The sequence below is a fragment of the Rhinolophus sinicus genome, linkage group LG14, assembly GCF_036562045.2.
Source record: "Rhinolophus sinicus isolate RSC01 linkage group LG14, ASM3656204v1, whole genome shotgun sequence".
Classification (NCBI taxonomy): Eukaryota; Metazoa; Chordata; class Mammalia; order Chiroptera; family Rhinolophidae; genus Rhinolophus; species Rhinolophus sinicus.
In genome coordinates, this window is record NC_133763.1 from 30,205,135 (window position 1) to 30,227,899 (window position 22,765).

Sequence of the window (22,765 nt, forward strand, 5' to 3'; positions counted from 1 at the left end):
CCTGCAGGGGGCAAGCCCTTCCCCATTCCGTATTACAGCCTCCTGAAGTTGTAAGGGAAACTATAAGATCTTAGGTCCTCTCTGCAATTATTGGTGGTTCTGTTTATATACATCTCATCTCTGAAATCTGTACTTGTCTGTGTTTTATGTATGTGTGTGTGTATGTGTGTGTGTAGTATTTTTGCCTCCTGATATTTATAATGTTTGATTGGTTTAAAATGAAGGATTGAGCATTTATATTAAGACAATAAAAACTAACCCAAGTACTTTTCAGGATCATGTAATCTAAAGAAATATTTGATATTAAAGCTGGTTTAACTTTTAGTTAAATAGATGTCAACGAAAAAACACCCAGCCTAAGAGAAAGCTTACTTTATTTGAGCCAAACTGATGCCAATGGCCGGGAAGCAAAGTCTCAACAGATTGAGAAAATGCTCCGGAAAATGGCCATTTTGTGACTTATTTTATACATTAGAATCAAAGGAGGAAGGTTACATGAAATCCATTGGTTGTAGATTAAGGGGGTGAGAGAAAGCAAAGCGGAAATATCTCTGGGATTGGATAAAAAGCAAATTGGAGAGACACACTCTTCTTTTACATTGGTGGGTACAGGATAGTTTATAACATTTTGCAGCACATAGAGATGGTATTTAGGGACCAAGGTAACAATGAGGGATTTTGTAGTTTCCTGCTCTGGTGTGGTGGGTTGTGCCCCCTGGTGGGTCCAGAAAAAGGGATTACTCTGACATTCCAAGGGTATGTTATCTTAGATGCAAAAATACAATAAATAGGCTCACTTAAGGTAAAGATTGACCTTTATCAAGGAAGCTACAGGCCAAGGATGTGACTTCTCACCATGGCCCACCTTAGTTATGCATTTTAATGTTCACACCATCCTATGTGGTTATTTTGTTTCCTGAGCTTGTCAGGTTTAACATGTAGCCCCTTTTCTGTCCACATAGACATGTCTTTTAAGGTTATTAACATCAAATATGGTATCTCTTGTTTTACCTAAGTTTGCAAAAATAAATTCATGTTATCTCTCTTACAAATTTGTCAAGAAAATATATTGGGTAATTAACGTTGAAATCTCATAGAGTTAAGAACTAATAAGGAGTAACTAAAATAAGGTGTTACCATGTTTCCCCAAAAATAAGACCTAGACGGACAATCAGCTCTAATGCGTCTTTTGGAGCAAAAATTAATATAAGACCCAGTCTTATTTTACTATAATATAAGACTGGGTTTTTAATATAATACAATATAATATAATTTATAATATAACATAATATAATTAATATAATATAATACTGGGTGTTATTTTACTATAAGACCAAGTCATTATAATATAATGTAATGTAACGTAATACTGGATCTTATATAAATTTTTGTTCCAAAAGATGCATTAGAGCTGATTGTTTGGCTAGGTCTTATTTTCAGGGAAAAATGGTGGATAAAACTTTCAGTAATAATTATACAATGTGGATGCTTGGACGTAGATTCTCAACATCTGTTGGTAACTTAAGATTTTAGTTTTAATAAGCTTTCTTAAATGATAAAAGTTATTAAATATCTAGGTATTTCAAAATAATGAAATACTAAAATATTAATTATTGGATGAGTCTGAGTTCATCTATTTCTTGTCACAAAAACGTTAAAAGACAAAGATCTGTTAATAAATATATCTTTTTTTTTTTTTTAAGGGGAACAGGACTTTATTGGGGAACTGTGTGTATTTCCAGGATTTTTTCCAAGTCAAGGTGCTGTCTTTTCAATCTTAGTTGTGGAGGGTGCAGTTCAGCTCCAGGTCCAGTTGCTGTTGTTAGTTGCAGGCGGCGGAGCCCACCATCCTTTGCAGGAGTCGAGGAGTCGAACTGGCAACCTTGTGGTTGAGAGCCCACTGGCCCATGTGGGAATCGAACCAGCAGCCTTTGGCATTAGGAGCATAGAGTTCCAACTGCCTGAGCCACTGGGCCGGCCCCAATAAATATATCTTGTCTTTTTATGAAAGCCTATGTGTTTGAAGGTTGCAAAATATGTTCCTGGATTTGCCAATGGAAATGCTTGCTTTTAGTTGTCAGTAAAAATTAAGGTTGTGAAGATTATGGATTCTAATTAATATGAAAGGAAATGATGTGTGTTTTCAAAGAAGGTATAAGGTATGGAAATACATTTTTTTGGAAGAAATTAAAAGAAGGTAGTTTGTCCTAAGGATGGTTATTTCTGAATGAGTGAGAGACAAACTATAATGCAGGGACTCAGCTCCCTTTCCCCACAAGAACACAGGATATGGTGAGACCCAAAAGGAACAACAACAGAGCCATAGATAGGGGAGTCATACCACTATATTCTCAATGGCGACTGGTCGAGACACAAAAGCAAACATCCGCCAGTACCCCAGTGAGGGGTCTTCCTGCACCCGTCTTGCTGGCAGCTGGGTGAGACACAGGAAGTAGGAGCAACATGATCTGCAATCTACAATCTGCTTGCTAACTGCACTTGCCAGCCGCAATCCACCATTTGCCTCTCTGCCAACCAACCAACCAACCCCCTAGCATAGCCATGGCAGTTATATTAGTGGCTAATGGCTAACTGGTTACAGTTGATGGCCATCTGATCACAGCTGATGGCCATCTACTACCTGAGCCAGCACCTTTCCACGTGAGGTCGAGAGCCTGGAAAGTGCTCTCTGGGACTTTCCCCACACAAACTAAGAGGGACTGAAAAAGATGTAGGTTTGTGAAGGAAAATCTTGAAGGAATTTTATGTATGGTTAAGCTAAATGCAATTAATTAAGTTTAAATATCAAAAGTAAGTTGGTGCAAAATTCGAGTTAAGTTTTCTCCCTCTGCTAAATAAGACAAATTTTGTTAGGCTATTGGTCTGCTACCAATATTATGAAAATGTTTTCTGCCTGAAAAGCAAAGATTATATATGTCATCAAAATAATTTCTATGTTTTATATTGTCTTAAATAGGTCTTTATTTACTAAAAAAACAACACTGAATCTAAAAACTAAGTTTTGCTAATAGTTATGTAAACTTCTGTATTTTATTATAGAACTACTTGACTTCATATGCCCTTCTCTGTGTCAGTACAGGCCAGTGTTTAAGGAAGCTTAACCTAATGTTTTCCCTAACTAGGAGGGAACTGTAATGGTTCTGGCCCACTGTTACATCCCTGATAAAGAGGCTCAGATCCTAGAGAAAGCCAGGAAATTTATTTAAATGTTGTTAACAACCAAGACAGAAAAAAATGAGAAAAATAGGGAACAGTGAGACCAGACAAGACCAGAGACAGGCCAGACTTTTGGACACAGTTAAAGGCAATTCAGGGCTGAAGCCACTTCAGGGCACCCCAGAAACCCCAGAAGAGGAAACGCCAGATAAAGGAATCTACTTTGGATGTAGAAGCCCAGCCCACTGGAATAAGGAGTGTCCTAACCCTCCAAAGCAGCCGTGCCCTCTGTACAAACTAAAGGGCACTGGAGGAGTGAGTGCTCCCTGTTCTGAAGGGAGCAGGGACCAGCTCCCTCCCCACAAATGGCTGTGATCATTAATGGGCCTGAAGCTCCCAGTGGCTCTCAAACTATTCTCATCACAGGGGCAAAACTGCAGGTGACCCTTGATGTGGCAGATAGGCCTATTAATTTCCTGATTAAAATGGAAGCCATTTACTCCGTCTCAACTGCTCATTCTGGACCTTTTTCCTCTGAAAACTGTTTGGTTGTAAAGATAAAAAGCTCGTTTTACTCAACCGGTTCCTTACCATTGGTCTATACCTTAGAGAAAATGTAAAATGAGAAAATCAGACTTGAAAAGGACTCTGAAAAAGTTTCATCAGGAGACCTGTAAGCCCTGGCTCTAACTGCTGCCCACTGCTTTAGAGTCTAACCTCAATTTGTTACTTCCTATATTACTAACAGGAAAAGTTCAGCAGGCACTTAGGATATATAGGGACCGGCATCTCCTCCAGACCAACCCCTCTACACCTTGTAGCTCTGGAAACCCAGGGTGTAACCGGAAGCCAAATGAGTCAAAGGAGTCTGGGGCTCTGCGCCACTCAGCCAATAGACTGACACAGGAGTTGGGTCATAGAATAAGCGTTTATTATCAGAGCACCTGTGATCTGAGAAGGAAGTGGGTTAACACCTCCAAAAACTGCCTTAACATTCTCAAGCTGGCTGGGGGTATTTAAGGGAAAATCAGGGCACTCTCCCAGAGGCTGCATGATGTCCTGGAGTCTATTCTCCTTTCATGATGCCACCTTCTGTCATTGTATCTCTTGTGGTACCAGCAGTCTAGAACGGTGGGGGAGTAACCTGGGAAAATGCTAAATAATAGAGTTTGCACCCTGTTTCCCCAAAAATAATACCTAGCCAGACAATGAGCTCTAATGCATATTTTGGAGCAAAAATTAATATAAGACCTTATATTGTATTGTATTGTATTGTATTGTATTGTATTGTATTGTATTGTATTGTATTATAAGACCCGGTCTTATTTTACTATAATGTAATTAATATAATATAATATAATATAATATAATATAATATAATATAATATAATATAAAATTATATAATAATATAATATAATATACACTATAATGTAATATAATATAGAGCTGATTGTCTGGCTAGGTCTTATTTTCAGGGAAACACGGTAATTAGCAAGCATCTACAAGGTGATCTTCTAAGATAAGGAGTTGGAACAGGGACAGGGCCTCTGGGAGGCATTCTGAGTTTAGCCACAGAGGGTGTGAAGCCCACCTGGATGGTGACAGGGCATCCCAGAGGCATTCTGAATACAGGGGGCCCAGCTGGGCCCTGCTTCAAGAGGACCGAGTACTATTAAAGTCCTATAAGGAAGGGTCTCTGATAGATCAGTTGGCTCCTAATAAAAGGGGCCTGATATAGTTCTGAGCACCCCAACTACTGTCGGGCAACAGAGAGTCAGCAGCTGGGTCCACTTTCCTCAAATCTAACCTGTTTCACTTAAGATTCCACAGGACTCCCCCAGAAAGGAAGACTGTCACCCCTGTTCCTAAGAGCCAACTGAAGACCTTAAGCTCCTCTTCAAACAAACAAGCAAATCAATCTCTCAAGACTGATAAGTACTGATAACTGCTAGAGATGCTCATTATTGCCTTTTTGTTTAGCCTTATTTTGGGTCTAGTTTTCCTCTTTACTGGGAGCTGCATTAAACACATCACTATAACTTTTAGTCCCTTTGGCTCTCTTCTTCCCCAGACTCCTCTGGGAAGAGCAGGAAAGTAACTTTATTGTTAATTTTCTGGAAGTGATAATCTTTAACCCTTGTCTTTTAGTTTCATTGTCAGGTTTGTGTCATCTGAGACACAGGAGTTTCATCTACAGATGGTCATCCACCAGGGGCTATCAGGCCCAACCACCAACAGTGGGGGTTTTGACCCGCTAGGGCCAAGTCCATTTCTGCCGTTCCCCTGCTTTTAAGTATGTGGATGCTGGGAACAAAATGTCCTTCCCCCTAGGCAGAGTGCTTGGTTCAGCCTGGACTACAAGCTTCACAGGCCCCAGGACCTGTTGTAGCTCTGTGCTCAAAGGGCTTGAACTAGGGTGCTATGTTACTCCAAGTAGGCACCCCACTTGGTGAGGGTGGTGGTCTGTGCCACCCCCGTTTTGGGTCCCTGGGTCCACGTACGGACCCACCCTTGCACGGGATAGGTTGTTCGAACCAACTCCCATGTCATCCCTGTGATGGCTCCTGTGGCCACTAGGGCTGCGTACACAGCAGCCAGCTGTTCTCAATTAGAGAGTAACGGACTTCTGCTCCTTTCCACAATTGGGACCAAAATCCCACTGGCGACCGGAGACACTCCTGCTGTTGCCAGAGGCCCCAACCGTACCCCTCTTGGGTTACATGAACATCAAGTTCAAACGGGCGACCAGGATCTACTACTTGTAGAGCCTGTGCCTGCTTCACTGCTTGTTTTGTGGCAACAAAGCCTTCTCTATCGCCTCTGTCCAATCCCATGAGGCCCCCTTTTTTAACATGGAATACGTTTGCTATTTGTGCTAAATGGAATACAAACACCCACCAATACCCCAGCAGATCCAAATATGTCTGCAGTTGGTCGGCCGGAGAAATGCTTGTATCTTATCAATAATCGTTTCAGGTATGACCTTTGTCTTACCCGACCACACAACACCCAAAAACTTGACAGATAAGCCAGGGCCTTGGACTTTTTCCTCATTCACTGCCCAGCCATGTGACTTCAGGTGGTAGAGAAGAGAGCGAGCTGCTTGCTCTAAATCTGAAAGAGAATCAGATGTTAGTAAATATCATCAACATAGTGAAACAGGACCACAGAGGATGGGTGCTCCCACTGTGCCAAGTCCTGGGCCACGAGCCCGTGGCAGATAGTGGGCTGTGCAAGTATCCTTGCGCAAGGACTTGAAAAGTCCATTGCCGCCCATCTCTAGTAAAAGCAAACTGCTCTTGACACTCAGGTGCAATGTCAATGGAGAAAAAGCATTGGCCAAGTCCTCTACATAGTGGTACGTTCCCAGGTGGACAGTCAGACAATCCATCAAATCGTGTATTGAAGGCACTGCAGCGTGCAATGGTAGCATCACCTTATCTAACTCCCTATAGTCCACAGTTATTCACCAGGTCCCATCTGGCTTCTTGACAGGCCATACTGGGGAGTTAAAGGGACTGTGCGTTGGCCTCACAATATGTGCCTTCTCCAATTCCAAAATTGTAAGACCAATCTCCTCCTGTCCTCCTGGCAGGCAGTTCTGTCGCACTGTAACCACATGCTGGGGCTGTGGCAACACTTGAGGAGGGTGGTGAGCATGCCCGCGTGTCACTGCTTTCACCACCTGGATCCGGAGATGGAACTCTCCTACCGACGTCTGTAAGCTGAGGCCATGTAGCACCCCTAGAATATATTCCAGAACGGGGAAGAGATACACCTTGTAGGAATGAGGGGGAAGCCTTCCCATACCCAGTGGTAAGGAAACAGCTTTTACCATCACAGTCTTTCCCTCGTACCCATCAATGCAGATTGCTGGTCCAAGGAACAGTTCTGGGTTCCCATAAATAAGACTGCAGTCTGTGCCAGTGTCAACTAGAGCCAAAACCCTCTGCACATTAGAAGGGGAGCAATGTATGGACAGTTCCATGTGGGTCCTCCAGTCCCCGCTCATCCCCTCTGAACGGGTACGTTGGCCCCAACCCTAATCAAGCTGAAAGTAGTGGGCTTAAGCGGCCGCATGAAGTCCTGGAGGGACACGGGTGGTGCTTTCCCAGACTTCTCCTTTAGGCTTCACTGGAATTGCTGTTCCAGACGCAGCTGTTTCCAAAGTTCCAACAAGAGTGCATTGGGTTGTGTCGTGCGGGGTGTCATGCAGAGTCTCTGCTCCCGCTCCCCATACAAGAACGCAGGATATGGTGAGGCCAAAAAGGAACACCCACGGAGCCATAGGCAGGGGAGTCATACCACTACGGTCTCACTGGAGGCAGGGTTCACTGGACGTGCGACCTGCTGTCCCTTTTGTCTGCAACCCACCGGCGACTCTCTTTCACTCTCCTCCTCTCTGCTAGCGTAGCCACAGCAGTTATATTGTGGCCAATGGCTCACTGGTTACAGCTGACGGCCAACTAGCCACAGCTGATGGCCATGCAATCACAGTTGGCCATTTACTACCTGAGCCAGCACCTGTCTATGTGAGGCCGAGAGCCTGGAAACTACTTTCTGGGGCTCTGCCCCCACAGGTTGTTGGTCTATTTTTTCCCTATCAACCCCCACTGCCATGAGATCATGCCACATCTGCTTGCATGTTACTCTCTGAGGCCCGTGAATTCGCCCCCTTACTTTTGAGTTAGGCTTCCAGGTCTTCACTTCTCAGACCTCCTGTCTTAACTTCCCTTGCCACTGGCTTTCAACATCCCCCAGGGTGGCCATGACGGTGGTACTTCATGGATCTGCCACCCCACACAGGGAATAAGAATGGCAACCAAGGATCCAAAAGCACTCGTAGGTGCAGTATCCAAAACCAATCTCTCATTCTGGCTGTAAAAAGCTCGTCATCCAGCCCCCGCATATTAGGGTTGAACATAGCATGTCTCATACCCATTTCACGGGTGATTTGAGTAAGTTCAGTATACGATTGCCATTTACTCACAGTGTCTGGCAGTTCACCAGCCTCTCCCCATACTGTGCATACTGCAGCAGTGAGCCACTCCATTGGAGTGTGGTTGCCCTGGTCTTGGGCCAACGTACGACAATTCTGTAACCTTTGACGCAGGGATGGATGCACTGCCATGGAGGCTAGCTTTTCCATTTCACCTGGGGAGCAGGGAATGTTGTCTGCTCCCTCATCCCATAAACGTAATAGCCAAGCCGAGACTGGCTCTCCAGGGCACTGTCGGTACCACCTCCCCAGCTCCTGCAACTCAGGGGGAGTGTAAGGGGTGTAGATTGTGAACTCAGTCACTGCTAGGTTGCTGGCAGCAACGCCCCCGGGGCCCAAAGGTTGCTTCTGCTTTACCTTTTGCTTCATGATGGGCTGGGCGTGGAGGTTGAGAGCTACACTGTCTCCACTTGCGTCATCCACCTCTGTCTCATGGTTTCCACTGTGGGCTTCCTCCTCTAACAGGCGGACCCATGCTTCTACCGCCTCCCACCGGGACACCTGGTCCTGTACCTGGGCTATTCCAGCAAGCGCTTCCTCCAAGTTATGACACAATGCTGTGAGGACCTCCTCTAACTGGCGGTCCCAAGCTTCCAGCACCTCCCGCCAGGACTGCTGGTCCCGCACCTGGGCTGTTTCATTAAATGCGTCTTCTGTGTTTGACTGTCATGCAGGGTGGCATGCGGGCTCTCTGGTCCCGCTCTCCACATAAGAATGCAGGACATGGTGAGGCCAAATAGGAATACCCACGGAGTCATAGATAGGGGAGTCATACCACTATAGTCTCGCTGGCAGCTGAATTGGAGACAGAGGAAGCAGGAGCCACATGATCTGCAATCTGCCGTCCACTTTTCTGCCAACCAACTAACCCTACTTGCTAGCTGCAATCCGCCGTGCTAACTGCAATCCGCTATTACTAGCTCAGCCACCATCTTCTTGCTAGCCCTGATTTTCCTGCTAGTGTAGCCACAGCAGTTATATTAGTGGCCAATGGCTCACTAGTTACAGCTGACGGCCAACTAGCCACAGCTGATGGCCATCAAATCACAGTTGATGGCCATTTACTACCCGAGTGAGCACCTTTCCACACGAGAGCAAGAGCCTGGAAACTGCACTCATGGCTCTGTCCCCACAACGACGCAATGCGGTGAGGAACAATCAGCCCACATGGCTGGCTATACCCTTCGCATCCTCCGGCAACCGCTCAGCTAGAACCTGCAGGGCCTTCTCCATGCTGGCCGGAGAGCCATCCATGTCCTCCCACCCCTCCTCGGGGGTCCAACTCTTGAGAACAGTGGCTACCAGGTACCATACACTGTGTGGGGGCCACACGTCCTCCTGCCCAGAGTCAGATACCATTCCTACCTGGCTGGAATCCTGCTTGCCACACCAGGTGTCCAAGTGGGTGGTGGCCACGGTGTAAGATGTCCACAGCTCAAGGAGCCTATGGCAGCAGCAGACTACCAAAAGGCAGGCAATGCTTGCTATGGCCAAGAGATGGTATGCCATTCGGAGGTTGAGAGAACCACCAATTCACCGAGGGGTCATGTTTCTCCCAGGCAGATCGCATTTCCTGTTCTTTGTGCTGGTTGAGACCCTGCTCACTGTGCCAAGTGTAATGCAGGGTCTCTAGTCCTGCTCTCGGTGAGTGGACACAGAATATGGTGAGGATGAAAAGGAACACCAACGGAGCCATGGATGGGGGTTCATACCACTATATTCTCACTGGTGGCTGGATTGGAGATACAGGAAGCAAGATCCACACGAGCCGCAATCTGCCATCCACTTCTCTGCCAACCACACTTGCTATCCTCAATCCGTGTTTGCTAGCGTAGCCATGGCAGTTATATTAGTGGTTAATGGCTAACTAGTTAGAGCTGACGGCCATCTGATCACAGCTGATGGCCATCTACTACCCGAGCCAGCACCTTTCCATGTGAGGTCGAGAGCCTGGAAACTGCTCTCTGGGGCTCCGTCCCTACAAGCTAGCAGGCTGTTCACCAACATCATAGGGTTGACCTGAAAGTCCAGCATAGAAGACGCCAAATCTTAATTTTCTTAAACAAGGACTCCAAAAGTTTAGTCTCACTTTTTCTGGGGTTTCAAGGGCCTTGTGTGCCACAAGACTACTTTCCTGATAGCTAACAGATGATTTAACTTGGCCTTCTCATTTCTCGGTATTACTAGGAAGGTCTGCTGTTCCTCTAAGCCTCCTGTTCTCTCCTCTCTTAGAGCAGACAGCTGAGCTGGCATCACTACAGCTCACACCTGCCCAGGTAGGTTCAGCCCTTTCTGTGCATTGTCTCTTTTAATAGCTATAAGTAGGAGAGCCTGTTTTGGGGGGATATCTTCATGACTGTCTTCTTCCAGTCTGAATAAAATGATGCCCCATTTGAGAGAACTATCCCTATCCAGAGCATTTTTTTCTACATAATACACATACCTATGATTTCTCCTCTTTTAATCAAGTTACATCAAGTAAAAGGTTGAGATATCTGTTTTCTTACAACCTAACTCTTTTAAAGAGAAAATGTGCCTCTTTATAAATCCAAATTCACAATAGAAACTACATTCTTAAACTGCCAATGTGGCACTCAGGACAAACTTTTTATAAGAGAGACACAAACTGGGAGCCCCTGGGTTGTTGTCAGCTTGCTGAAGTGTATTTGGGGTGTCCCACTTCCCAAATTTTACAAAAGTTTGAGTCAGCATTTTAATATCAGGTATGTTCACATAAAAATCCAGACTTCCATTTTTCTTGAAAAATGTAAGTTATAGCTAAGCCCTAGGATTTTCCTTTATACTTGACAACAAGCAGCTGGACCTACTTTTTTTTGGCTAGGATAAGTGCTTTCCAGTTCACTGCAGATTCTAGCATTCAAACAATGACCATACACCCCAGCCCCTAAAAAAAGAACTTAAATCCTCTTAGATAAAAAATTAAAGGGGTGTGATGAGAGCTGCCTTATGATTGTTCTCTGCATCTTCAAGGCACCTCTCTTTCATCCTCAATTCCTGAGCACTGAAGTCATGGGAACTTGAGATCCCAAGTTCCAGACAGGTGTGGTAAAGACAGTCACAGGATGTCTTGATAGGATCTGTGAGAGAATAGAAATGGAGAGACTATTAAGGAAAGTGGGAGAGGGGATGAAAGGGAGAAGAAATGGAGAGAAAGTTTGAGGAAAGACGGAGACAGAAAAGGGAGACTTACCTGAGTTTCTTAAACCAGAAGGTTAAGCCTCCACCGATCAGAAGGAGGGACACCAGCAACAGCAGTACTGCCATGACGATCAACCCCGTGGACACATGGCTTCCCTCTGCTTAGGGGAACATAGGAGGTCTCTCAGCCCAGGATCCCTCCCTAGTACAAGTCACCTGGTCTAAGCACATGTGAGGATGCCAGGAGCTTCTTATTTCCTCCCCCATTTAAAGTGCCCACTTGTATTCCCCTGAAGTTTAGATGCCCCAGCTTTTCTCAGGGTGTGGGCATCCATAATTCAGTTCGCTTCAGCATATGACAGCACAGCATATAGAAGAAGGGCAATAGTTCTGTAGCTAGGCAGACTAAAATCTAAATTCAACTCTTCCTCTTCCTAACGATGAGACTCTTGACCTGAGTTAACTTGACCTAGCTTAGCCTCAATTTCTCATCTATAAAGTGAGAATAGTAAATAGTTCTTGCTTCAAAGGAGAATTGTGATGATTAGATGGCATGCTGTGTGCAGAATGCTCAGCCCACACACAGGAAGCAGTTAACCACAGCTTTTTGTGTAATCCTGCCCTCTGAAGTCCCCAGTTCTCTCCTGAGGAATGAATCCTCCTGAGATTCTTCATTTGCCACCTACTTCTGGATCTGTGAGTTTTTTAGTTTCATTTTTCTTGCATATGGAACATCCCGTCTCAATGCTTTTAAAGTTCAGATCTTTATTCCTCTCTTTCCTGTATCTGGGATACCCTTGTTCTGTCCCTCCTGCTTGGGGCCTCATTTCCAAAACTCCTCTATCCTGCATCTGTCCACTGCCACCCCTCCCGCAGCCCCTCTCTATGCTTGAGCATCCTCTCCTCCCATTCCCAGCTGGGCCCCAGTTCTTTCTCACCCCAGTAGAGGATGATGTCTTGTCCTCCTAGACTGCTGTGCCTCACTCGGCAAGTCAGGCCAGCTGCCTCCCCAGCAGCCACATCCAGGGTTACTCGGAGATACCATGTCCCATCAGCATTGGGCAGGAAGTCACCTTGCTGAGTGCCCAGCTGCTCCTGCTCACCCTGCATCCACATCACCCATGAGGGTTTTGGGTAGAATCCTGAGACGTGGCATACCAGCAGCAGACGGCCAGGCCCAGGACTGGGGCCACTGGACAGCCAGGCCTCCGGCTTCACTGTATCCAAAAGGGAATGGAGCATCTTAAAGTGAGGACTCTGTGTTAGAGGCTCCAGGCCTCCTAGCAAGTTCATGCATCCCACTTTTCCACTTCTGGAGATGAAGTGTCTCATAACTTCAATCTATTTGTGTCATCTTCTCCAGGAGGGTCTTCCCTGATCCAGCCTCCTGTAAATGTCCCTGTCTATACTCCTATAGCACCCTGCATTCAGCTGTAACATACCTAGGATGTTTCAAACATCACTTTAATTGGTAATGTCTTCTCATCCTCGCCTTTAAGCAGAGATCCCTAGTGTTTGTTTAATTGAATTCATGGAACCCAAAGGGTGCTCAGTTAATGTCTGTGGAATGAATAAATGTCCTCATGCCTTATCCACCCACACCTGGGCCTTTCTCTTTCCCTGATACTCAAAGGGATGCGAACCCCGGAATGGAAAAACCCAGATGGAGCACCAGAGTGGAGGGCAGGGGTGACACAGGCAGGCTGACCTTGCTTCTCCAGTTCTGGCTGCCCCGCCTCAAGGAGACCTCTGACAAATTGGGGGCAGGTGTCATTGAGGAGCCACTGAATTGTTTCTCTGGTTCCTTGGTCCTGGTTGAGTACTTTGCTGGCCTTTTCGACCCAATGTGGGGCATCTGGGGCTGGCACCCAAGAAGTTCCTTGGAAACTCAGGACATCTCTTCCTTGAAATGCTGTGTGGAAGAAACTTTCTGCGGTGCTCCCAGAGTGCACCTCACATCCAGCAAACACCTGGAGCTCAAAGGGATCTGAGAAGAATGGATAGAGACCAAAGAAGGGAGGGTTTGACAGACTTCTGGAAGGGATCAAGGAGAAAAAAATCGTGTGGGGGTTATACTACCCATAGTTCAGGGAAATGAGAATGGGTGACCCAGGGCAGGAGGAACAAGCGATATTTTGAGGCGTCAGAGACTGGGACCTTTCGGATAAAAGTGGAAATCAGAAAAGGGTGGAGATAGCAGGGAATCCCATCAGGTTGGGCCAGGTTCTCCCAGTTGGGCTCCTGCATCCAGTGTCTCCCCTTGGGTAGCTGCCCAAGATCCCATCCCTCAGCTCACAGTCTACATGCAGCATTTTGGCGAATTCCTGCACATCCCTCGTGAAGCTACGTCGATAAAACCGAAATATATGCTGCAGCTTCTCCCACTGTTGGTTACTTAACTTGCCCTGGGACCAGGGCTTTAGGAAGCGGATGGTGTCCAAATCATTGCTCCAAGTGTGGGTCTGCAGCGCCCCCAGCCACATTGAGCCGTCTGTGCGCGTCCAGCTGCTGTTCGCGAAAGAGGAGATCTGGAGGAAGCGGAGCGAGGGATTCCTTTGCTGGACTACGAGAGAATGGAGATTGGAGTTGTTTCGCGAGTGGCCGGGTGAGCGGACAGTGTGAGGAGAAGGGAAGAAAATAAAATTGATGGGCTTGGGCAGGAGGGGTGGTGTCTTCTAGCTAAAGTGCTCCACCACATTGCCTGGAGCCGGGGAGGGGAGGCTGGGAGCCGCAGATTCTCTGGTGGGATCGCCAGTTAGGTCGCGGCTCCGGGTTTCTGAGATACAGGGGTCTCCATCGGCCCCCAACATGGGTCGCCCCCTTTCCCAGCCCAGCCCCCTCTCGCCGTCTCCCTGGCGCATGCCCGGGCGCTCTTGCTCCACTCACCCTCAGAACTTCCCCAAATCTGGGGGAGCCCCCACAGCAGCAAAAACGGCAAGGGCTCCATGTCGCAGGGCTCCCAGTTCTGACTCCGAGCTGTTTGAAATGCAAAGAGCCCTTGTCAAGGCCCAAGGAGTCCTGACACCACCACTCATTTCAGCATTTTTCATAACCAGCTTGTTTAAATCTGTTTCATTGAGGAGTTTGGCATAGCGTGTGAGAAGATTTGCAACTACTATTTAAGTTTTAAAAGCGGGATATAAAATTGTTTCTATGGTATAACTCCAACCATGTTAAAAATGCAAAGAAAAAAAATAGGAAAGACCGTGATTTAGCAGTGGATGCCTCTAGGAGGAAAGACCAGGGATGATTTTATTTTGCTGTACATTTTTTATGTCTTCCAAAATTTCTAGAAGTATCACATTTATAATCAAGTGCAAACATTAAAACTAATTTTCTCAGTTGTACATTGAGAGGATTGGACTGGGTTGGCTCCGATTCTTTAGGGCTTTCATCTCCCAAGATCCTTTCATCTCAGTGTTCCCCAGACCTTCTCTCCCTCTGTCGTTGGCCCGGCTCTCTCCTGACCCCCACCTCCCCACCCACCCTTCAGGCCCACCTGTGACCCTTCCTGCTGGGCCATTCTGCCTGCTCATTTTCTCCCCTGGTCCCCTCATTCATTTTCCAAATGTAAGCTTCTATGTTTATGAATAGAGACAAGATTCCAGTAAGTACATGGTTAGCCAGCTCCACACTGCTTATGTTGAAAATATAAGCAAAGACATAGTGGTCAAAACCTCACATCATGGTGAAGAAAGGCCCCCTCTCTGGCAAGTCAGAATCTGGGCAGCATCTTGGCACCTCCAGCCCTCCCTCACTCCTTTTATCCAGTCAATCAGTAACTCTTCACAGTTTTACTGTTTTGAAATATATCTTGAATGTGTCTACAGTTCCACACCAACCACCACCCTAGCCTGATCCCCTGAAATAGATTCTTAGGGAGAGACCGCAATCTTTGGCATGGCCTGCAAGATTATGCAGTCTGACCTTGGTCTACCTTCCAACATCATCTCTTACCCTAGTCCCACTTGCTCTGTATTTTAGCAAAGCTGATATGCTTTCAGTTCCTCTAATATGCAAAGCTTCTTCCTGCCCAAGGTCTTTGTACAAACAGTTCTCTCTGCTTTAAAGCTCTTGGCCCTCTCCTCCCCTCAACCCCTTCCAATGCCTAGTTATTTCCTACTCATATTCAGCTCAAAAGGTCATTTCCTCAAGGGAGTCTTGCCAGACCTCACAGACTCTGTATGAGCAAAGGCAGAACTAGGTCAGCCCCCACCTCCACACTTTGTAAACTAGCTAGCTTGGTAAACCTTTTCTCTCAGCATGTATCAGAGCTTGTAACTACAGAAATGTTCGTGTGTGTGTGTGTGTGTGTGTGTGTGTGTGTGTGCGCGCGTGTGTGTGTGGGTGTGTGTGTGTGTCTTCTCAATCTACTGAAGAGCTGCCAGAATTCAAGGATCATGTCTCCTTACTCCTGTTCCTCCCATTCTGCCAACATTAACACTTCCATCCTCCCACACTTGACTGCTGTTAGACACTTAGAACAGGTGCTGGTTTCACCCTAGTCTGTGGTCTTGCAGATAACTCTCCCCTTGCCTATTTTATTATGCTAATGTTGCCCCAAAACAGTTTGAGAGGACTTTTAAAAAATCATTGTTGCTATAAATAAGGGATTATGTGATTAAAATAACAAAATTGCCCCAATAGTGGGTAAAGGACTGGAAAAGAGGGGAGCTGTGAGGATGGAAGTAAAAAGAAAAATGGTTATATGAATCATTGTACATCTAATTTTCTTTAAATTTCCAACCTCCCTTTAAAAACTTGAACAGTTCAGCTTAGTTTATCTGCATGTTAAAATTTTCAAGTGCTAACATCCTTCCAGACTTAAAGGCAAGAACCATTTTTCTTTTGTTGTTTTTTGTTGTTGTTGCTGTTTTACCAACAACAAAAAGCTAGGCAATACAACCTGCAGAAGTTGGAGTTATCTGAAGATATACAAAAATCAGTTGAGTCAGATATTTTTTAGCTATTACAACTTTCACTGCTTTCTCCTGAGGAGAGACTCACTGAATTACCAAAGAACTTCTCAGAGCAAGACTAACTCCCACATACTGGGGCTCAGAAAACCAGAGCACAGAGAGACGGTGATTTACCCAAGGCCTCAAAATCATCCGCTGGTGGGGAGAAGTTGGCCATAGTATTTCCTAATTTGTCCAGGAGCTAGCTGTGATCCATCATGTCTTTCACTTCTAGAGTATTTTTTATTTCCAAAGAGCTTTCACATTCGCTATTTTGTTTAATCCCCATAACAACTGTGAGAGATAGGGATCATTACACTTAATCTGTAACTGAGGAAACCAAATCAAAGAGAGAACATGCGACTTGCTGAAGCAAAGCATGGTAATAAGTTGGGCCAGCTAACTCCTAGTCCAGCATACTTCTTTTTCTCACAGCTGCTTTCTGAGGTTGTACCTCCTACTCTGAGGAGCTGCTGCCGTGACATGCCTAGTGTGGTTTCTTTTAACTGCTATAATTCTAGGTCATCAGAGCTAGGGAAGAGAGCAAGAATTTCTCGGATGGGAGAAAGGCGAGACTAGAATCAAAGAATTGCAGATGATTTGACTAAAAAGAGCCACAGATATCATTGGTTATGGAATCATTAAATTAGCAGAAGCCCAAGTATCATTAGGGTTTTGCTAGTATTACCAAGGGGTGCCTTTCGAAACAATGAGAGGAATAATGCCACCTGCTTACTGCTGATTATCCAGCTGGCTTCCACGTCTCCTGTCCCCCTGCACTGTATTCTGATCAGTTCTGATCACCCTATGTTGATTTACTAAGTTCTCTTTTTACTCCTGGCATTACTTTTTGATTCTTCTTACTTCTAGCATTTCTGTTCAGTTGGCTGGCTTGGTTTAAGTTTCTGAAATAAAACTTTCCCATTGATCTCCAGAGTACTTTTGTTTTGTTCTTATTGATTTATGTGAATTATATACACATATATAATGGGTTTTACATCATCTGAAATTAACTGACTCACTTATTTTGCTTTATTTTCTGATCTTTTGTCCCTGGTCTTACTCAATACTATATCCTCAGTGGCTACAATATTGACCAGAACATTGGTAGGTACTCAAATAAATATTTGTTAAGCAAAAAAAATTGCTAAGCACATTTTGTATATCTGTAATTATTCTAAGCATTTTACATCCATTGAGTTATTTAATCCTAGTAAAGACCACACAAGGTATCTTATTGGTTTCGTTCACTGCTGTCTTCACACATGGAATAGTTCCTGGGACAGTTAAGGCATGCAAATATTTTTCAAAAGAATGAAGGTAAGTAGTATTAATCCACATTCTATTGCTGTAAAAAAAATTAAATACAGAAATTTTAGATAACTTTCACTAGCTTGTAAATATTGACTCCATAACTCAAGTTCCCAAATATCATGTTCTTTGCACTGTGCTATGCATGTTCCACCATATTACCCCAGGGAACACCTGAATATGCTCCTGGGGGAACCCTGAAGTGGAGAAAGTAGGTTAGAGTGAGGGAGAGCCAGGAGCTTCAGCCCTGAAAACACTTGGGAAGCATCCTCTCCAGAGAGAATCAAACCTAAGACATACTAAGTTCGTGAACTCATCCTAGAAAAACTGCTACATACCGCATTGCTGAATATCACTATGGTCACCTTCGAAGTACTCCCTTTGGGAAGCTATGCACTGATGCCAGCACCTAGTCCACTCTTCAAAGCAATTTTGGAACTCTTTTTCTGGAATGGCCATCAGAGCTGTCATCGTATTACCCTTGATGTCCTGAATGCCATCCAAATGTCTTCCTTTCAATATTTTCTTTATCTTTGGGTAAAGAAAGAAGACATTGGGGGCCAGATCAGGTGAGTAGGGAGGGTGTCCCAATACAGTTATTTATTTACTGGCTAAAAACTCCCTCACAGATAGTGCCGTGTGAGCTGGTGCATTGTTGTGATGCAAGAGCCGTGAATTATTGGCAAAAAGTTCAGGTCATTTTCATCTAACTTTTCATTAGCCTTTTCAGCACTTCCAAAGGGTAAACTTGGTTAATCGTTTGTCCAGTTGGTACAAATGCATAATGAACAATCCCTCTAATATCAAAAAAGGTTAATAACATCATTGCAACAAGTTCATGAACTTAATTGTCAGACCTCATATATAGCTGTTGATTATCAATGTGTGTAGTGCGAGAAGAGAGAGAGAGAAGAGAATGAATGGAAAGGGGAAATAAGAATGAAACTTCATTATACAGTATTCAGCCCTAGTATCACAGCAACAGTGAAAACAGCATGCATTAATGGAGAAAATAGAAGTGTAGGGAACTGTAGACACTGTAGATATACTCTTTATACCATGTTTCCCTGAAAATAAGACCTAGCCAATCAGCTCTAATGTGTCTTTTGGAACAAAAATTAATACAAGACCCAGTCCTTTATATTATATTATATTATATTATATTATATTATATTATATTATATTATATTATATTATATTATTATTATATTATATACATCACATTACATTATAAAGACCAGGTCTTATATTATAGTAAAACAAGACCAGGTCTTATATTAATTTTTGCTCCAAAAGACACATTAGAGCTGATTGTCCAGCTAGGTCTTATTTTGGGGGAAACACGATATGTTCTACAGTTAAACAAAGAAGAATTGTGCTCTATATGCTGTTATCATACAGCACAGAGAATCTAAAAGTTAGATTCAGAGATTCCCACACCAATCTGTAAATCCACAGTGGATGGATACCTACTGTACACAATAAATTAAAATAGGTACTATGCATGTCAAACAATTCAGGTCTAGACCTAGCCTAACAATTCCACTCCTGAGTACATACATATATAAAGGGTGCCAAAAAAATGTATACACCTTTTAAGAAAGGAAAAAACTTATTAAAATTGCAATACTCAATATATACTAATAACAAAAGTTGGGTACAAGTCATGTTTGACCTCTGCAATTACAAGAGATACTCAAAGTGGTTACCATCAGTGTAATTTTAATACAGTTTTTTCCTTTCTTAAAATGTGTATACATTTTTTTGGCACCCTCTGTATATATATGCCTATGCACACCCAAGAGACATGGTCATAGTGGCATTGTTTGTAATGACCCCAAACTGTGTCTTCATTTGTCAACTCGGGCATAGCTGTGCTTCTTTAAATGGAATCCTCATATTTTTTTTCTTTAGTTTTGGAATACTTTCATTTATTATATTTTTGAAGTGTGCCTCTCCATTATCTTTGTTATTCCCGTCTAGACTTTCACTTATATACATGCTGACATTTCTTATTCTCTCCTCTATATCTCTTTAGTTCATTTTTACACTTTACTATTTTTGTTATCTTTCTTAGTGCATTTTGGGGTAATTTCTTTAAAAGCTATTTCTACTTCACTAACTCTACCTTGACTGTCTCTGTTCTGCTACTTACCTTGTCTACTGACTTGTTAATACTAGAAACTAATCTCTCAGTTTTTAAAGATTTATTTTTTTAAAAAAATCTTCCTGTTCTTTTTATCATACTGTCCTAATTTCATTATGGTTTCTATTTCTTCTTTTAGATCATTAAACATTCTGAGCTTACTTATTTTATCTCTTTCACATTATTTTATTATCTTTAATTTTGGGGGTTTGAATTTTCTTATTGTGTCTGCTATTTTACCATTGTAATTTGTAGTTTCTATTGTGTCCTATCTCTATAGATGGTTTTGTACATGTTTTATCATTTTTTTCCCTGCAGGAGTCCAATCTGACATAGACTGTGGAAAAAGTCCATTTAGAACCGTTTTGCATTTGCTTCTGCCAAGGTCTTAGGAATGTCAGTGGCACTGGACCAGTTCTTGTGTTAATTTCTCAGCATGCAGTTCACACTCTATACAGACAACAAAAGGCCTCAAACCAGTGCATATCACAGGCCTGGGGTTTTAAAATCTCCAGGATAATTTTTCTTTTTCATTTTACTCAAAGCCCTAGCAAGTTTTCTCATCACTTCTCAGGGCCAGTGTGAAGGGTTTTCTTGCCTCTTTGCCATACGTTACACCTGTTAGAGGATCCAACTTTATTCAGGGGACCTCTTTTGCAGAGTTCCACCTCCCATGATTCAAGGCAAAGTCTCCTGTCCCTGAATGAACAATACAAAGCACCCAGGCATAACTAGGACCAAAACAGGACCTGCCACTCCATGACCTCACTCTTACTATTATGGATGTAACACTTCTCTTTGTTATAGGCAGATTTGATTTTTACTGTGCTGGTCATCATTTTTAGGTTATATTTCATTCAGCATTTACAAGTCTTTGAAGTATGTGTTGGAATGGGTGGGCAATCTCAAGTACCTTACCCTACCTTCTTATTAGAAATTATCCACTATAATATTTTGTGCTGAGCATCTTGATTGAAGAGGAGCAATTACAATTATGACCTGTCTGAAAGAGGTCATTCAAAGTGGAGAAGGTCTGAAATCATCAAAATGAAGGATACTTTAAGGGACCATGAATGTGTAGCCAGTGTTTGAAGGTCTGCCATGAAGAAATGGGAACTCACTCATTTCTCAGTTGCTTTTGTTGGTAACATTAGGTCCAGTGTGTGAAAGTTACTAGAAGACAAAAATTTAGCTCAAAAAAAGAATGAGCAAATGTTATATTTGCTGGTAGAGTTATCCAATAAAGGATGATCTGATTTGGGGGAACATTGCCAATAGGAATATCCATACTGGACCGGGATGACCATCTGCCAAATGTGCTGTTGAAGAGATTACTGCATGGAGCAAGGTCTTGCAATTTTAAGATTCTTTGGTTTTATAATGTAATTCTAATGTTATGGGCTCACCTTTCATGGTCTGTGGCTCAAGTAGCTTGGAAATCTAAGCTTATGGCTTAGACACATCAGGAGACCCTAACCACCAACGAAATTGAACAAACTTCACAGAATAACAAAAAGAGGAAAACACATCTTAATGGCTGCTTTCTCACAGTCCCAAGTTCATTTGGAAAGAAAAGGAGAACCTACCTTTTTGTAACAGTCCCTTTTCTTCTTTATGACCCACAATTTACAAAGTAGATGCCTTTGAAGTCACTATTATGTAACAGACACATAGCTACACTCACCAGTTTTCTTAAAAATTGCATGTTGCTATATCTCTTGAATCTTTCATTCTTGCTGCTTCCTTATGCTCATCACATTCTTTCATATTCTCTCCTTCTTCCCCCTTTCTCTGCCTCTCTCGCTCCTTCACCCCCTTTCATCTATCACCATCTTCTCTCTTTCTGGTTGTCCTACATCTACATCCATTTACAGCTAAGTCATTCTATTCTTCCAACTTTCTTCTCCCCTCTTCCTCATTCCACTGTCTCATCCCTCCATTCTGCCCCAGGTCCTTGGTACTCACCCATATCCCAAATGTAAATGTTCCTGGGATATTATAGGGGCTCAAAGCTCTGTCGAGGGTCATAAAAATTGGGTTTCTTCTACCATGACTACTCTGGCAGAACTCTGGTGCTGACCCCTTTGGTGAGTTTCTGTTTCACCCACAACCTACACCACAGTGTAGGCTTCAGAGAAGATGATATGTCAACCAAGGATCAAACCAATGAGTGAAACTTGAGCTTAGGGAAGTGAACTTGCCTCTCCTTAGTGTAATGATTTTAATTGCTAATAATTCATGAACAGTTTCTATGTGTCAGCATTACAGTAAGCACTTCACATTCATGTTTTCTCTTTTGATTCTCACAACCACCTGACTAGTTAGGTACCATTATTAACAACATTGTACAGATGACAAAACTAAGCCATAAAAGTGCAAAGTAACTTGCCCAACGTTATATAGTTAGAGGGTAGCCAAGATGGAATTTTAGCCCAGAGACAGCTTTTTAACTACTCAAGAATTCAGTCAACACCAGAGGAGGGAAACATGAGGAAGAGTCTTAGCTTTTATAACTGATCCAGTGCTGTGCTTGAGCAGGAATGGTTTGGAGTATTCAGAGTGGGGCCAGATATCCTTGCATATAATAATGCACTTTTCAACCCCGAGTTTTATTTTTCACAGTGACACTAAGAAAAATTTGGTATGAAGATCTGATTAGCTTTCTCTACATCACTTTTATTTACTTTTTTAAATTACTGAGGTGGCATTGATTAATAAAATGATATAGGTTTCAAGTGTACAATTATATATCACCTGTATGTTGCATTGTATAGTCACCATCCAAAGTCAAATGTCCTTCTATCACAATATATTTGACCCCCATTACCTTCTTCTACCTCCCCACTGCACCTTACCCTGTGGTAACCAGTAAACTGTTGTCTATGTCTGAGTTTTTGATTGTCTTGTTCATGTATTGCTTTCAGTTTTATATTCGACATGAGTGAAATCATATGGCTCTCGACTACATAACTTTTATTTTATTTTTATGTTTATTTTATTTAATTTTTAATTAA

The 22,765-nt window shown here is 43.4% G+C and overlaps 1 protein-coding gene across 13 annotated transcripts in view; it reads right to left on the bottom strand.

Moving 5' to 3' along the window:
- Positions 1-357: 357 nt before the first annotated feature.
- LOC109457988 (antigen-presenting glycoprotein CD1d) overlaps positions 358-22,765 on the bottom strand; it is a 51,742-nt gene continuing 29,334 nt past the window's right edge. For 5 of the 13 annotated variants that reach the window (XM_019751293.2, XM_019751295.2, XM_019751296.2 and 2 more), the window contains 6 exons: positions 14,223-14,312; positions 13,633-13,899; positions 13,045-13,323; positions 12,275-12,553; positions 11,389-11,497; positions 358-11,275 (listed from right to left, as the gene is read on the bottom strand). In XM_019751293.2, the coding sequence (XP_019606852.2) occupies positions 11,254-11,275; positions 11,389-11,497; positions 12,275-12,553; positions 13,045-13,323; positions 13,633-13,899; positions 14,223-14,283 (1,017 nt within the window). In that variant the 5' untranslated portion in view covers positions 14,284-14,312 and the 3' untranslated portion in view covers positions 358-11,253. Of the gene's footprint in view, positions 11,276-11,388; positions 11,498-12,274; positions 12,554-13,044; positions 13,324-13,632; positions 13,900-14,222; positions 14,313-17,943; positions 18,137-22,765 lie in introns of all 13 variants that reach the window. The other 8 variants (XM_074319144.1, XM_074319147.1, XM_074319146.1 and 5 more) reach the window with 4 other exon arrangements.